The following is a 16,219-nucleotide window of genomic DNA, read 5'->3' as shown; positions in this document are numbered from 1 at the left end:
ATGTTTGTAACTTAATTCTGATAGAGCAGACATAGTTCTTCTCTGAACATATGTGTCAGGTGGACACCCATTCAAAATTAACTAGACATGCTATGTTTTAAATACTATCATGAACGAGACCAAGTAGGGGTGAGAGGACAAGCTGATAAAAAGATAGATATTAAAGATATCTTTTGTATTGTGGGATTTTGTCTAACCCTTATAGTCGGGACAGATCTTTAAAGATGCTCCTCTCTGCATATACAGAGTATTCATTACCTGCTCCATGTGTTTTTCTGCTTACAGCGGTTTTACTGACTCTTGTCTTGCACTAAAGACAGCTTTACATTGCTTGCACAGGACTTTGGTTTAATTCTGCAGTGTGGACGTTAAATCACCAGAGGGTAAATAATGCAATCTCTCTCTTTTCAGCAGAGGTTGAACAATTCAATACTTTTTAGTTGAGGGCAGGTGTGTGCCAGCTCGGCCGTAGTCGTTCCACAGAACTCACGCTGTTCTCGCAGGCGGAGTGCTACAGAGCAAAACGCTGAGCTAGTGTTGCTGTTGTCGCCAGCAGGTAAGGCTGTCGGGAAGATTGCCATTTCACATACTGTGCTCCGCAGCCTCACAGGTGGACTGAGGACTGATATGAAACCCGAGGCGAAGGTGCTGAGAGGCCTGATGTGTAAAGCAAGGATCAAATGATATGGCAGGGCAGTAGAACTACGCAGGCTTTAACTCTGTGACACACTCGGAGTAGGTATAACTTTCATCACACAGGGACACTGAGAGTCTGATACACACCAGCTGACTTGTAGGGCATGTGAAGACTGTTCGCTCAATGCAGTGTCACTGAGGATTCTCAGTCACATTAGCTTCTGAAAGCTAAAAAAAGGCTGCTTCTGTTCTTTTGCTCACGCTACACTGTGAAGACAGTGTGTAGGTGCTGCACAGATGCAGTGAGATGAAACAGTGCATTGCTGCAAAGTCATAGAGGCCTTAGCAGCATGAGTCTCCCCGTCTTGTTAGTAAGGCTTGGTTAAATGCAGCAGCTCATTATAAATAGAAAGCAATTTCCTCCTCAGGCGGAACACAGGGCAAAAGATTGGGGTCTTGCTACCACCAAGGGGCACAAGTGAGTAACAGGAAGTACACACGCGCACGTGAGACAGCAATCTCTGTCAGGATCTCACAGTCATTTCTAAATCTTTTCTTTCTTACCTCTCCTTTTCTTCCTCTTCCCTTTGTTGAGTCATTTCACCAGAATGGTAAGAAATGCACACACATCCCGTCCTTGCACATGGATGTCCTTGTCACCCACCTTGTCTGTGGGACAGACAAATCGTCTGCAACCCTTCTGCCTATGCTTTAAGGTCATTTGTGACTTATCTGAGACTCAACACCCCGGGCTGCTCCCGCTGAAGGTAGCTGAGCAAAACAATGACCTTTTCATGGTGAACATGATTCATAAATCTTATCCTTCGTAAAGGAAACATGCAGCGAATAGCGGCCACGATCATGTAGTGTTTGCCCGTATCATTGTTATTGCATAATGCCACAGCCGCAGAGCTATATGCTTCACTGGGGACAAAAAGGACAGAAACATGTAAAGACTGAAATGTGTACGAAGTGATAGGGAGGTCATTTTGATGCCGTCCATGTTGGAGTCAGCTTCACATTCAGATGCTCTTACAAATGAGCATGTCAGCATTTACTACCCTATATCATATCTAGATTTGAGGTAATTATGAAATTACATTTAGAGATTGTTGTTGTGAATGACTGCTCTCGTCAATAAGATGAACAAGTGAAGCTCTCTTAAAGTAATGACGATTATAATGCTTGTCATCCACCAGCAATGTAATATGTTACAGGGTTTTCTACTGGGGCAGACAGCACAGATCATTCCGTAACTCACATGCAAAGACTTTGTAGAACTATTTTACAATACATACAATTACATTTTAATTCTTAATTTATCACAAAATGATCTATAAAAATATAACATTTTATTGCCAAAGGTTATGTACGTATACTTCGCTTGGTATGCATGATGTAAAGTTCAGCTTGTGTCGCAAGATTTCTAATTATACTCTTTTAACTTGGCTTAGCCTTAGCTTTGGCTGGCTCACTACTGTCTTTCAGCTTTTACTGGCCACAGTATATAAGCACAATCTGTTGACCAGCAGGCAGCACTAGTTCCTGCCACAGGTTCACGTATCACACAGATGTAGGATCAGTTTCACTTTGAACCTCACATCATCAGTAAGATCGTATAGTTTTACCACCAACTGACTCTGAGGCCCACAGCTCAACAGCACAGAGGACGTACTATAGCAGCGTGTGTTGATATATATTGAATACGACTAAGTCATTAGTACATACTGCGCTCCACAAAATGAGCAACTACAACCTCAGGAGTCATTTCTGATGTAAATACCGACAACCATCATGTTGCCAAACTGGTGATTTGAAGTCAATGCCTGTTGACTGATCACGGTCACGCTGTGCTTCACTGTGACAAGCCGCCACTGAGAGGCTCCCAGTGGTTCATGTCCAACAACATTAGAGGCACAATACAGTGAAGAGTTTTTTTTTTTTAACAACAACAACAGAACAACAAATAGCTAAATGACCCAAGAACGTTTGTATCATTTACACAAATTGTATCATTCTTTTGACGAAAGTGCCTCATGCTGTTAATTGTGCACTTGCTCAAGAGTCTCTCATGGACAAACTAAGATTAATAAAATAGCAAACTAGAGTAATAAATAGTACAAATAAAAATGATACGTCATCTCTATTCTACTTAACTGCCTGGTGTATGAGCATAAACCTTACATGTACCTTTGTCTAGGAGATTATGCTTTCATCTGTGTTTGTTTGTTTGTTTGTTTGTCTGTTTGTTTGCCCGTTTGTTTGTGTGTTTGTTAGCAGGATTACGCAAAAACTGAACCAACTTTCATGAATTGCTGTGGAGGTGTGGAGAATGACCTTAGGAAGATTCCATGAATTAAAATAGATAGAGAATGGACTTAAGACACAAGCTGCCACTGTGTCCTTTGAAACAACCTTTTGTCATCACTGTTTGATACACTCTTCGTCTATAGGCTGAGGAAGTTACTGACCTGGATTTTCATTAGAGGAGAAGGTTCATTTTGGATGCACTATTGTGCAGCACAAGAGCCTAAACCTGTATCAGATGAAGCAGTCAGCTGTGTAGGTGTGTGGGTGTGTGTGTGTGTGTGTGTGTGCTGACTGGCACAAGCAACAACGTCTGGACTGTGGCCTCCCATAGAGACGATGGTGGAAGTATGTGTTTAGTCACTTAACGTAACTGCTCATTTGTGGCTCACACTAGCAGTGTCCCTGCTCGTTATCTTGAACGTGTATTTCTGTGTGTGTGTGTCAGTGCGAGAGAGAGAGAGAGAGAGAGAGACAGAGACAGAGAGAGAGAGAGACCGTGAGAGAGAGAGAGAGAGAGAGAGAGAGAGAGAGAGAGAGAGAGAGACAGAGACAGAGAGAGAGAGAGAGAAGGGGGTCAGAGCTGTGTTAGCTTTGTGTGGGCAGTGCACAGTGTGTGTGAGTGCATCCCTGATAAAGTACAGCAGCGGAGCATGTGCGTCAAACAGACCATCTTAAAGGAAAACAGACGATTTGAGTAATTCTTTCTCTCTGGTTATGTAAATAACTGGTATGAACTGAGACTGTGAGGCAGACAGAACTCTACATTCACAAACAATATTTAACGTGTGAGACATGAACTGAGTGTGATGGCCACAGCCACAGAGCTGAAAGAGAAATATGGTCAAATTCATAGTCTCACTTCATTCACACGCAACGTACACATTTAAAAGCGAGATTTGTGGTCTCACGTCATCATCACAGGCTTTGATATTCAATTTTCCATAAAATCTTTCTTTATTCAGAATGAGAATCCTCATCTGATCATTAGAGCAGTTTTGCAGTTCCTGTATGATTCAGGGTTATATTTGAAAATGGGAGTGTTCTGGTGTCAGTTCGATTTGATCCTGCGGAGGTTTGATACTCTGGTTGAGTTGAATCCCATTTTGTGAAAAGTCATCCTGTGTTTGTTTCTCCATTGACTAGTGGGTCCCTGACACTCAGGTTGAACCTGAGTCCAACTGGGAAGAGTTGTTATAGACTAAACAATGATGAGAGGTACCAGACCCAGACACATTGATGGAGACACCTGCACATTTTAGCCAGCTTTTGCAACACACTTTTCCTATGAGAGAATTGTAGCCTCGTCCACGTGTTTGAATTAAACTAAAGCACTGAGCTGAGTACTTGGCATGCAGTGAAAAGCCAAATATTTAGGTTTCCTAAACGCAGGGTTGGGTAATTTGTTCCTTAACGTGTTTTTACCGTATTTGTCAAAATCCTCTACACATTCCATTTGGACCCAACTATTTGTTTCATTGTTTTGGTTTCCATGGCAGCTACTATACGTCACATATACATCCTTGCATGGACACACATCTGCAAGCATGACTGCATGTTCATGCCGATGATCTGTATAGTAACAGAACATTAACTCGCACAAATGAACAAACACCAAAAATGTTGGAGAGATCTCGAGTTTTACTTTTGTCATTTGTATTCTGTTGCCTGTGTCTATATTTAAATGTGAAATGGAGAGCATGGGCTGACCTGAAATGCTTAACTCTGTGTCAGGTGTGTTAGTGTTTAGGTGACAGATGTAGACTTTGCAACATCTGCACGATTAGACGACATCAAGAGGAGCTTTGATGGTTTCGCTAATGAGCTCCATTCCCCCTTCCCTCTTTAAACTTTGAAGATCTCTTTACAGGCGGATGCAGACTGGCTGACACACGGCTGGTGACAGCTTTGGCATTTTGGGAATAGAGAAAACGGCTCCAGCTTGATTCAATGATTGCGTTACATTCTGTGTGTCGATTGTGTAACTTTAGGGCAGAATTAGGTTATACATCGGCAACAACCTTATGCAACAGATACTCGGTGTGATGTTGTGTTTCTTTGTGAAGCTATTTGCTTGGTGTGGGTATGACCTGCACTTGTGGTGTTTTTCCTCGGCAGTGGGACATCCACATCCTCACACACCTCCAGCCTGCTCCCACAGTGCCTCGCACACATACACTTGTGTGTACACTACACACGCTTTGCTACACACAAACTGTACACACAAACACATGGGCACAGCTATACTGATTGATAAAGAACAGGGCTTTAGAGCAGCTGAGCTGTGTATCATGTTGTATTTTGTGTTGTTTTTGTGTGATTAAAATGTTAATTCGCTCAAGTAGAAACGAGAGATGTTGTTTCTTTCACTGTTGTAGTTTTGGATCGTCAGTGTGATACTCCGTATTTTTAAAATGTTTCCCTCCACGATAACAATTCTTATACCTGGACTTTTGTGTAGCGGCTGACACAGAGTAACAATGATAAAAGTGCATTTAGAAAAATAACTTACATATTTTAATATTGTATAATATTATGATATATAATTCATTCTTTGTATTATTTGCTACTGACCCTGTATGGAAATGATGATTATTATCATTGTTGTATGGCATGGCTCAGATTAAGAAAATACATGCAGAGAATGAATCTCATAGAAATTATTTTCTTATTTAATTTGATAGATCTACGAATACATAACATTTACTTAATTAAATGGGTACAGCCATGTTTAAGAAAAATAATAAGACCTTAATGAGATTGCTAGATTTGGCAACACTATTGCCCCGCCCCCTTTCAAACTGAAGTCTTGCAAACAGATCACAGCACCCTTCTACTTGTGGGACTTTACAGCTTGAATTATTGAAAAGTTGCTGACATTTAACTTAGACCTTACAAACTCTATGCTACCACATACCACCTCTTCTTCACCGCTCTAAAAACAGTACATGTCAGTGGCAGTACAGCACAACGGCTGTTTTGAAGCGGCAAAGAAGAAATTGCATGTTGTATCTGGGTGAGACTGATGTCATTTAAACATGTGGAATTTGATTGGTACATAGATTTGCGTACTCACCCATGCTCAGTATATGTTACAATACATAAAACATCTATATTTAAGATGATGTACAAACTGAATCAACTGGTGGTGCAGCAGACCTTATTAAAAGATGCAAAAGACAAACCCCATGCATAACCCACACTGGAACAGCCATCCCAACATAGTCTGCTCACTCAAGCGCAATTACTTACTGTGCAAACCTGCAAGAGTAGGCGGTGAAGAAGCACTAAATGCTGGCTCCCCTCACCCCCCCTGGCTTAGCTGGGTGGCACTGACTGATCTATACAGACAGGAGAAGGCAAGGGAGTTAGGGAGGGATGGAGAGAGAGCGTGGGGGGAGGAGAGGGATGCGGGAAGTCCTACAGAATACACGCCTGCTCATTGTGTGCAGAATCAGATCCGAAATGACATTATTACGTTTCGGTGACACTCGGGAGATATCTGCTCTCAAACTGTCCCTCTGCTGACGGCTGCAGAGTTTTGATTAGTTTAAAGTAATGTGTTGGCTAGTGTGTGGTGTGTCGGTGCTGTTCTACTGTCCACTGTGCTACATATGGCTTTCTCTGACATTGTTATTGTTGCGTATAGTTTGTTGTGTTTGCACTGCCGAAGCGCGTACAGATATCAAACATGCATGTTGTCACTGTGACTCATGTGACTGGGTTCGTCTCCACACGCCCAGATGTGGTCTTTCGTATGCACACACGTGTGGCGATGAGACATTCTCCGACTTAACGAAAAAGAGCTATATAAATGAGGCTTATTATTGTTATTATTGTTTTATTATTATTATCATGTTATTATTGTTATTATTATTAATATATTGCCAGCAATTTCCTCTGTTTAAACTCTTTATTCTAAACTAAGCTTACCGTCTGCAATTATATCAAACTTTTCCTCAAGTAACTCTCAGAAAATAAGTCAACTAGTGTATTTCCCAAAACACCAAAAATTCCTTCCAAAAAATTCCTTGTGTATTAGCCTGTGAGGTACTATGATAAGATTTAATTCCCACAGCCTCACTTCAGGAAACTTTCATTTTAAATGGACTTTATTAGATAATAGAAGATCACGTTTGATCAGTTTTAGTGACACTCCGAGATGTTCCTTGTCCCAGTCCCTCTCCTTTATATGCACAAAATTATATGATTAATTTTCCGTGTCTAGTCTGCAGGAGGATGCACTGGGCCTCCTGAGCACTGCAAACATGCGTGTCTGAACTGTAAATAGGTTTACATAGCTGCTATCTGCCTGGCTCAGTCCTATGGCGAGTCATGTAGAGGAAGGCATCATGAGATGAACAGAGACATGAACACTGACCCTGTGGGAGAGATAGGGGCCTGTTCAGCTGTGAGAGCGCAGGAGTATCGTGCATTATGCTGTGTGGTATCTTGCTATGCATGAGTTCATTGTGTCCTGTGAAAATCTGCATTTAGGGACAAGTATGTGTGTGTGTGTGTGTGTGTGTGTGTGTGTGTGTGTGTGTGTGTGTGTGTGTGTGTGTGTGTGATTGCATGATGTATCTTGTTGTGATAATGTGACAGGATAAGAGTAAGTGAGGTGAACATATAAGTGCTGATAGAATGCATATGGTGCAGTATACCTCTATAAAAGAGGACATATCACAGTGAGTCTCTTTACAGCACAAATAAATGAAGATGAGTCAGAGATATTTATGGTCCTCCCCAAAGGCCTCTGTCCTCACTGTCATTCTCTCTCTTCTTTTCTTTTTCAACCATTTTATTGGAATTTTAATGTTTTTTAACATCCCTGGAAACAAATAGACATCATTGCCAATAGGAACAATTCAAACACACACACAGATCAGATCATTTTTTTTCTTGTTCAAAGGTGTCAGATTATTAGGTCACTCAAGCTCCTCTAATTGTAGTCCAGAAATGCTTCCTGTAGTTTTCAGCTCTGAGATTCATCTGATTATTATTATTAATATTATTTTGATTATGTTTTTCTTTACTTATCTCGCAATTTCTATTTTCATTAACATTGCCGTTTCATGGTATTGATTTGGGAGGGAGGGGGTCCTGGATAAAAAATAATCAAATTATTGAGAGACGATTTTTTTCTCTGCAAAATATTATTTCTTATAAAAATATATAGAAAAAATCGAATCCCCCTCCATTCAGAACTGGATGATTCCAAAAGGAAATAAAAAAGATCAGACACGTCAAAATCTTGTATTCATTAGTCACTAAAACATGTTTTTACCACTTTAACATGTTACTGCAGCAGCGGCTTACAGTCGTCTTTTGGTCTGTAAATGCCTCTGAAATGGTTCACTCGTCCCTCTGTCACTATTTGTCCATCTCCGTATGAATCGTTCTGTTCTCTCTGCTCCCCCCGGCCTGAGCATGCTCATGTCACAGAGGCAGCAGCCAAGAGCTTAACTCAACCTTTTTACTGCAGTAACAAAGAGGGCCACGTCTCTTATTCTGGGCTAAGTGCTTCTCACAATCTGCAGTAAATGCTTGGGAAAACAAGCCCCGCAGCACACGGTGCTCTTGCGCTGCCGTTATTGTGTCCACAGAGAACACAGAGCAGAGGATTAAGGACTCCCTCAGGTGGAAGAGGTTATTATGTTTTTAATAATATGTTAGTGTCTGTGCATTTGTCTGTATTGTATATTATAATAATCCACTGAGGTCCCATGGGAAAAGCGAAATGACGGTGTCTTGTACATTCAGTGTAGAGTTGAACCGATGGACTGTTAATGTAAAGTCCAGCCTATAGGCAGAGTCTACGTTGACCTGCCTCTTGCATAAAGGATGAAGAGGTCCTCTCTCTTGTTTCATATCCCCGGGGAGGTCCCAGGACTGTCCTAAACCGCTGAGTCACCCTGTGGTGTGTCCACCTCCAGCTTCTCACACATCTCACTGCATTAACATGCACACAACACCTTTATCTAAGCTCTGTGTGCCCCAGTTGTCAGTTTCACTCCCGGCCGACCTCAACCTGATGGCTTCTTGTTCCTGTGTTCTCTCTGTCTTTGAAACAACCGCAGGAAGCCACAATGTTGGGTTACATCACTGGCTCTAATCTGTATATGTCTTCTAAACAAAGGCATTTTATTCAAATTCTTTTTGTCCCGTTTTTACCTCCCCCGCGGAGGTCTTGTTTGTCTGTTGGTTGGTTGTAAGTGTTATTTGTCAGCAGATTAACACAAAAACTACTGACTTGTTCGAAGAATGAATCATTTTTTATCACCCTTTTTAATGTGAGTTTTTTTTTTGTGACACTTTCACCTTTTTTCCAGGAAACAATTCATGGGTCTTCTTTTACAAATTAGACATATTTAAGGGACTGATTTTTATATGAGTGGGTGCAATTCGATGCAGTTCCAAATAAAAATCATAAATAGCAAATTCAAATTTATTTCAGCCTCTGTATAGCAAATACAGACACAAACCCGCCCACCAAGCTGAAATATTGTAATGCATTCTTAGCTTATAAAGCTCGTTTGAATTTAAGGAGACTGTTGGGCCTTGGTAAAGGTATTCAATCTGCTGAGAGCCACTTTGGTTTATTCCCAGCATCCCTCAGATACATTGGTGCCTTGAGAGCTCACTCCCTGGTTGTTCAGACTTGTGAATGAGGAATTTCCGTCCGTTTCCTGCTGTTTTAGCCCCTCACAGCAAGTGGGTGCTGGATTCTAACCTTCCAGCCAACCAGGGCCTTTCTGTGTGGTGTGAGCATGTCCTCCGCATGACTGCGTATGTTCTTCTGTGGGTACTCCGGCTTCCTCCCACAGTCCAAAGACACGCAGTAAAGGTTGAGTGAAGATTCAAAATGACCCGCAAGTGTGAATGTGAGCGTGATGGTTGTTAATGTCTGAATGTCGGCCCTCTGATGGTTTGGCGTCCTGTTCATTGTGTTTTACCCTGACTCTCACACAAGGTCAGCTGGGGTTGGCTCTGCCCCTTGACCCTTGAAAGGATAAGTGGGAAACACCGACTGACAGAGGAGGGATGGATAGTGCAGTTGTCTTTTAATTTGGCTTCTGCCTTTTCCTCTTCAACAAATGCAGAGTACCCCTTCTCGCATAGTTTTGTTTAATTTCAAAGAATTTAGATTTGTTTATTCTGGATTATGAGCAGAGGGAAAGAGGCTCAGAGGGTACATGCACGTCAGTGGCAACTATGTTCTTTGTGGTGTGTTCTAGAGACAATGTCAAAAAGTCAGATCAGTCCACTCTCTGGTTCTGTGAGGTGCGTTTGTGTGTCAGGACAAAAACAGTTTATCCAGTTTAATTTGCGTTTACAGGTTCAAAATATAAGAAACAGACATTTCACTGTTCTTATTCCAAAATACTAATGTGCGTCTGTTCAAAGTTTCTCATATTGTGTGAATATGTGCTGAGACATGTGTTGTAGAGTGTGAGAACCACATCAGATGTGAATGAGGTCAGGACAAGGTTAAACTTAGCTGCTGTGGATGAGTAATGTTGTTCAGTACATTAGAGGGACACAGTACGACAGAATGATTGTTTTTACATTTCATATTGATCGGGTTTTTCAATGTAAAAGAAAATCAACGTGAACCCCCCCACAACGTTGTAAAGACTCATGCTTGTAATCTTGGGCTTGATAAGCCACGTTTATGTATAAACATAATTATGTGTGTGATCACATATGTTTCTCTTCTCGGCAGCCTTTACTTTGGTTCTTAATTTAGTTCAATAATCAAATGTTTTCATAAGAGTTTACATCGTAGGTATTTGTCAAAGCTCGGTCACGCCCCTAAAGCCCCACGCTCTCTTTTTACCAGCTGATTGTGTTCTTCATGAATTCTATCCTATAACATAATACTGTATCAGCTAAGATGTGTCCTCGTAACCTTCATCACTGAATCGTCTTCCCCTGGTGTTTAAAGGGGACAGGATTTAATATTAAACAGTTATGAGCAAAGTGGGGCTCTGACTAATAATTATTTTCATCATCTATTTATCAGCCTGACAATTTCCTCATTAATTTATAACGAATTAATGAATCAACAATTCAAGGTCATGGTTACATCCTCACATGTTTTATTTTATCCATGCAGCTGTCTGAAACCCAAGGATGTTCAGGTTATATTCATGAAAATCTGCAATATATATCAAAATATATAAAGTGTATAAGTGTACTTGTATACTGGGAATACACTCAGCACATGTTCACATCAGATGTGTTTCCATATATATCCTTCAGTGGTAGTGTCTGTATGTGTTGACCTTTCACAGACTTAATCTAAAGATGGACGGAACGTCACCACTTCCTCTCACTGTCCAGAAGTCCCAGATATGAAAGCTTCCATCTTGTCAAGTCGGTGCAGTAACGATTTGGGGATGGAGCCACTAAAATGACAAAAAAATCTTTGAGAAAAGTTTATTAAATGTTTATTTGGTACTTTTGGGTTTGGTCCATGTCCCATCTGCTAACATGGAGGAGATGAGGTTTATGACCTATGCTGCCTATTCCAGGGGCTGATCGAGAAACTTCAGTCATGTCATCCATCTTTATTTATACAGTCGATGTGTCCATCCAAAACAATACCTTCTCATGTCCATGTTTAAAGATAGTCCTTTATGTCTGTATCCTAATAGCATCTTTTCTCTCTCTGTATGTGTGTGTGTCCACAGGAAACCGTTGAGTATGCCTTCCTCATCATTTTCACAATCGAGACCTTTCTGAAGATTATCGCTTATGGTCTGGTGATGCACCAGAACGCGTACGTGAGAAACGGTTGGAACATGCTGGATTTTGTCATTGTCGTCATAGGGTAAGTTTTCAAGTTCTCGTATTTGTGAACACAGTAAACATAGTTGACATCCTATCAGATGTGTCCATCTGTTGACCAGGTTGAGAGGTTTTGTTATGTTACAAACGTTGTTGCTCTTCGAGTTCACACTTTCAACACTTGCAGTTTACAGTTTTTCAGAGAGGGTGTCGGTGTTGAAGTTAAAGTTGCTTAATCCTTTGCTCCAAGTGGCCGAGTGCTAATAGAGACCCTCATACACCCACACTATCTGACCCAGAAAAGACAGAGAGAATAAATCAGAGCTTTAACACTACTGGAGTGAGTCACCATGCATCTCTCCATACTTCTCCAACACTCCCATCTTTCTCTCTCTTCTCTCCGACTGTCTTTCACTCACATTCTCTCTCATAGCGCTCGGCTTCATCTCTTCAGCTCTTCCTCATTGCGTTTTGATCCCTCAAATTGTTAAATTTGATGATTTACACTTCCCCACCTCACTCTGCCCTCGTTCCTGTCTTCTCCTCCCTTGCCGACTGTTATCTACATTCTTACTGCACCTTCTTTTCTCTCCTCTCTGTCTTCTTACCTCTCTCTCTCCCCTCTCTCTCTCTCCTCTAATGCGCACAGTCCAGTGGGTAGCTGGGTCAGATCTCTGTCTGTATGCAGCATGCAAGGTTGATCTGCCATGCAGCCAGATGCAAAGTCGCCTGCTGCTGCTGCTGCTGTGAAGAGTGACTGTTGCTAAATCCATGAAATGTCACATAGAAAACACACTGCCAGTAGCTGATGTGACACTATAACTCAAAATCACTCTGAAACAGCTTTATAAAAGGTCAAAGTTCCCTCCACTTCACACCAGGCTTTGATATGATTGTGTCTTGTATTCATAGATTATAGCAGGTCCGGTTATGGTTTAGTGGAGGTTAGAATAAGGTTGTCATGTCAGTTTCTTATTCAACTTTTCGAAACATATTCTTGATAGAGAGAAAAGTGTGGAAATGCAAGAAAAAGGCATGTCAGATATCGTTTTGAATTTCAGGCCTATTTGAAGTGGAGGTGATGGGCGTTACCTTTGAAATTTAAAGCTTTTGCTCTTTACCTGCAAATAATATATAATATAGCGTTTCCCCTGGAAACAATTCAATCTATGGCGGTGCACGTGCATGCGTTGTCACTCACAACACATTCCAAGTGATAGCTACAACTAAAAAGTCTGACTGTCTGCATGGACGGTAAAAGCTTTGTTGACAAGAGTGTGAGCACCCAATGCCAGTTTGAGCCTGTGAAACAACGCCAAGCTAAAGATCTCTTATGTTATTATGAAAGGTGAACACGTCTTGGATGGGACCGGCTGCCACAGTTTCAATAATTAATGGGAAACACCGAAATGTACAATGTGGTTCATTGTCTTTACATCCCGCACATTTTTGTTTTGGTTCACTCTCATCACTTTTGTATGGTGCCACATCGGGCATCTGTTTCTGGGAACAAGTGCAGATCGACTGACTGCTCACTAGCAGCAAACAGCTTGTAGACAACAGTAGCTAAAGAGAAAAAGAGGAGTTGGTGAGGAGGAAAATAGATCTGCAGAGGGATTAAATATTGAACATGGATTCATCTGGAGGCCAGAAACATGCTACTTCATATGTGCTGGACAATAGCAACTTTGTTTCGAGATCTCATGTAAATGACGGGCTGCAGTAGCATTGTTTATAAATTGAGTGTAAAGACAGTCAGAGTTTGTAGATTTTAGGCTGAAACATATAAAAAGTCACATCTATCAGCTACATAAAGGCGGCTCTCCTCAGGTATATTCAGCAGAACAGTGTTTCCATGTGAAGGCTTTTGATTAGAGCGTGATTGGATGAGTAATGAAACCCCAGTGGCAGCCAGTCAATCTTACAGCTGTGACTTAGTGCAATATAAGTCTGAGCAGACTGTGCGTATAGCAGCTTCATTCCCTGTGTTGAGCCCACAGCTTTGATATGATGTGGCGAGACGATTTTTCCCTCTTGGCTAGGTGAGTGGCGTCCAGCCCACTGCAGTGAAGTGTCTTCCATCATGATTCAAGAGATTTGTTCACCGCTGATTTTAATTTGTGAGCACAGCAGGGGCCGGCTCCATTTATCTCTTTACATTGAGGCGGAGATATTTTACTGCTCTCTCAGCTTTTCCCCTGAATTTCTCGTGTGTAGCGTTGAACGGTGTTACTTAGTGATTATCTGCTCAGGAAACGTAATAACCGGCAATTGTTTTTCACGTAACTATGCACTTAACCTGAATATAATCTGAAATGTGTTGGGTATATCATTTTTATAATGTATTTATTGACTATAATTAACATATGTTCAAAACTCGTATACTCTTATTAATCCAAGTGTGTCCTGGTGATGGCAGTATGGTTTGTGGGTGGCTGTAAATAAAACTGGTGACACTACTTTACAGTTTCACAGTTAAATGTTTCGTTGGTGGTTCAGCAACAGTAAAACAAAGACACTTACTGTTTATTGAAGTGTGAATAGTGAGAAGACACTGAAGGTGGGAGAAAAGACGAAGATTTATGTTTTTGTGTCAGTTTTTAACGTTTTTATTACTGAAGAGAATGATTGATGAACGACGATGGTATTGTAGATTTAATATGATGCACTAATAATGTTATAAATACTGTAAAATGTACAGTTTAATGTTCAAGAGTGCAAGGAGACCAAATATTTGTACTCTGCTTTGTGACAAATCACATATTTAGAAGCTGTAGTTTCCTTTTCTTTTACTTGATAATTGACTTAAAGGATTAATCAAATAAGAATAGAACGCAGTAGAGCTCATAACCCAACAGTTCCCTTAAATTCATTCAAGCAGCACCAAATTGATATCAGTTCCCTCAATGTGCCTGATTGTTCTCATCAAGATGTGGAAATTATTCTCTTAGAAATGAACGACAATGTTTGTAAATGTTCTCTATCGCAATGTTACAAAAAGTGGGGAAAATATGATCCTGGCTCGTACCCATCATCCGGATTCACACATTGTATTTAATTGGCCCATCCCTGACAAATACCACATCCTTTCACCAGGTTCTGTGGAAATCCATTCAGTAGTTTTTGTGTAATTTTGCTTAAAATCACTCAAACCAACCACTCTACAAACAAACAGAGGTGATTGATGGTTATTATTCTGTGGGATGGCTAATCAATCTATATTTTCATCTCCTCTAATCACTTTGAATTCAGTTGTTGTGGAAATTCCGCACATGGCTCATTTGTCAACCCTCAGGTTACCGGTTGTCCTCAGGATAACAGTGTGACTGTCTTCTCTTTTTTCGCTGACAGACTCTTCAGTGTTGTCTTGGAGCTTTTGACCAAAGAGGATAAGCCAGAAGGGGACGGACTCGAGCTCCATCCGTCGATGCACGGCCATGGAGGTAAACCAGGTGGATTCGACGTTAAAGCCCTTCGAGCCTTCCGTGTGCTGCGACCCCTGCGGCTGGTCTCAGGAGTACCCAGTAAGAACCGGACCCACTGAGCCCCACACGCCAAAACACGTGCAACCCACATGAAACCATCGTGACCCAGTACATTGCATTTACCACATTTAATTTCGTATATATATTGAAATCTAGATCCTTTTTTCCAGTAAGCGTAGGTTGAAGGGACAAGTCCAGATGGTGTATGTGCAAACCCTGAGGACTGTTTTTCATCTGTACATCAAAGCCCCAGAGACTTAAGCTCTGTGTGGAATTAAAACAAACAAAGTCACAGTAAACACTCCTGACACATTGATATGATACATGTGGTTCCAGATCAGCAGAAACATACTGAAACCTTTTAAGTTTTGCACATTAAGCCGAAATGTTCTACACAAACAGTGACAGTGATCAAAGAAGGACAATGTATTGAATAAAGTTATATGTCGAGCATTAAACATTTTATATATATTTATTTATATATGGATTGCATTAAACTGCATTTAGATGATAAATAGGAAGACGTTGCAAAATATCAAACTGTGTGGCCCTCTGCATCGTCCATGTAATAACAACGAGAATAGAGACAGTTTGTTGCTATATATATAATATATATATATATACATATATTATAATTTGACTGTGTATATGTTTGTACAAAGACCAGTCAGGCTTCATCTAATGTATTCTCTTCTTACATAGGTTTACAGGTGGTGTTGAACTCCATCATTAAAGCCATGGTCCCTCTTCTTCACATTGCTCTGCTGGTCTTGTTTGTTATTATCATCTATGCTATTATCGGCCTGGAGCTTTTCATTGGGAAAATGCACGCAACCTGCTATATGCCTGGATCAGGTACGTCCTCATCATTGTCTTTTTTACATATGAAAGGAAATTATGATCTGCATTTCGATTTATTGTACCAAGCTGTTATTTTATGTTTTCAGTAACAGATATAAACATGCACTTCAACTTGATTCTAAAGATAAAACAAGCAT

General features: G+C 40.8%; 1 protein-coding gene across 1 annotated transcript in view; it reads left to right on the top strand.

The window, feature by feature from the left end:
• The window catches only part of cacna1da (calcium channel, voltage-dependent, L type, alpha 1D subunit, a), a 57,387-nt gene that overhangs the window by 4,104 nt on the left and 37,064 nt on the right, over positions 1-16,219 (top strand). The window contains exons 3-5 of the mRNA XM_062402146.1: positions 11,640-11,779; positions 15,088-15,260; positions 15,924-16,076. Of these exons, the coding sequence (XP_062258130.1) occupies positions 11,640-11,779; positions 15,088-15,260; positions 15,924-16,076 (466 nt within the window). The remainder of the gene's footprint in view (positions 1-11,639; positions 11,780-15,087; positions 15,261-15,923; positions 16,077-16,219) is intronic.

Source organism: Platichthys flesus, chromosome 2 (assembly GCF_949316205.1).
Source record: "Platichthys flesus chromosome 2, fPlaFle2.1, whole genome shotgun sequence".
In the NCBI taxonomy this organism is placed as follows: Eukaryota; Metazoa; Chordata; class Actinopteri; order Pleuronectiformes; family Pleuronectidae; genus Platichthys; species Platichthys flesus.
Note: the sequence above shows the minus strand (reverse complement) of the source record. Positions and strands in the feature narration are given on the sequence as shown.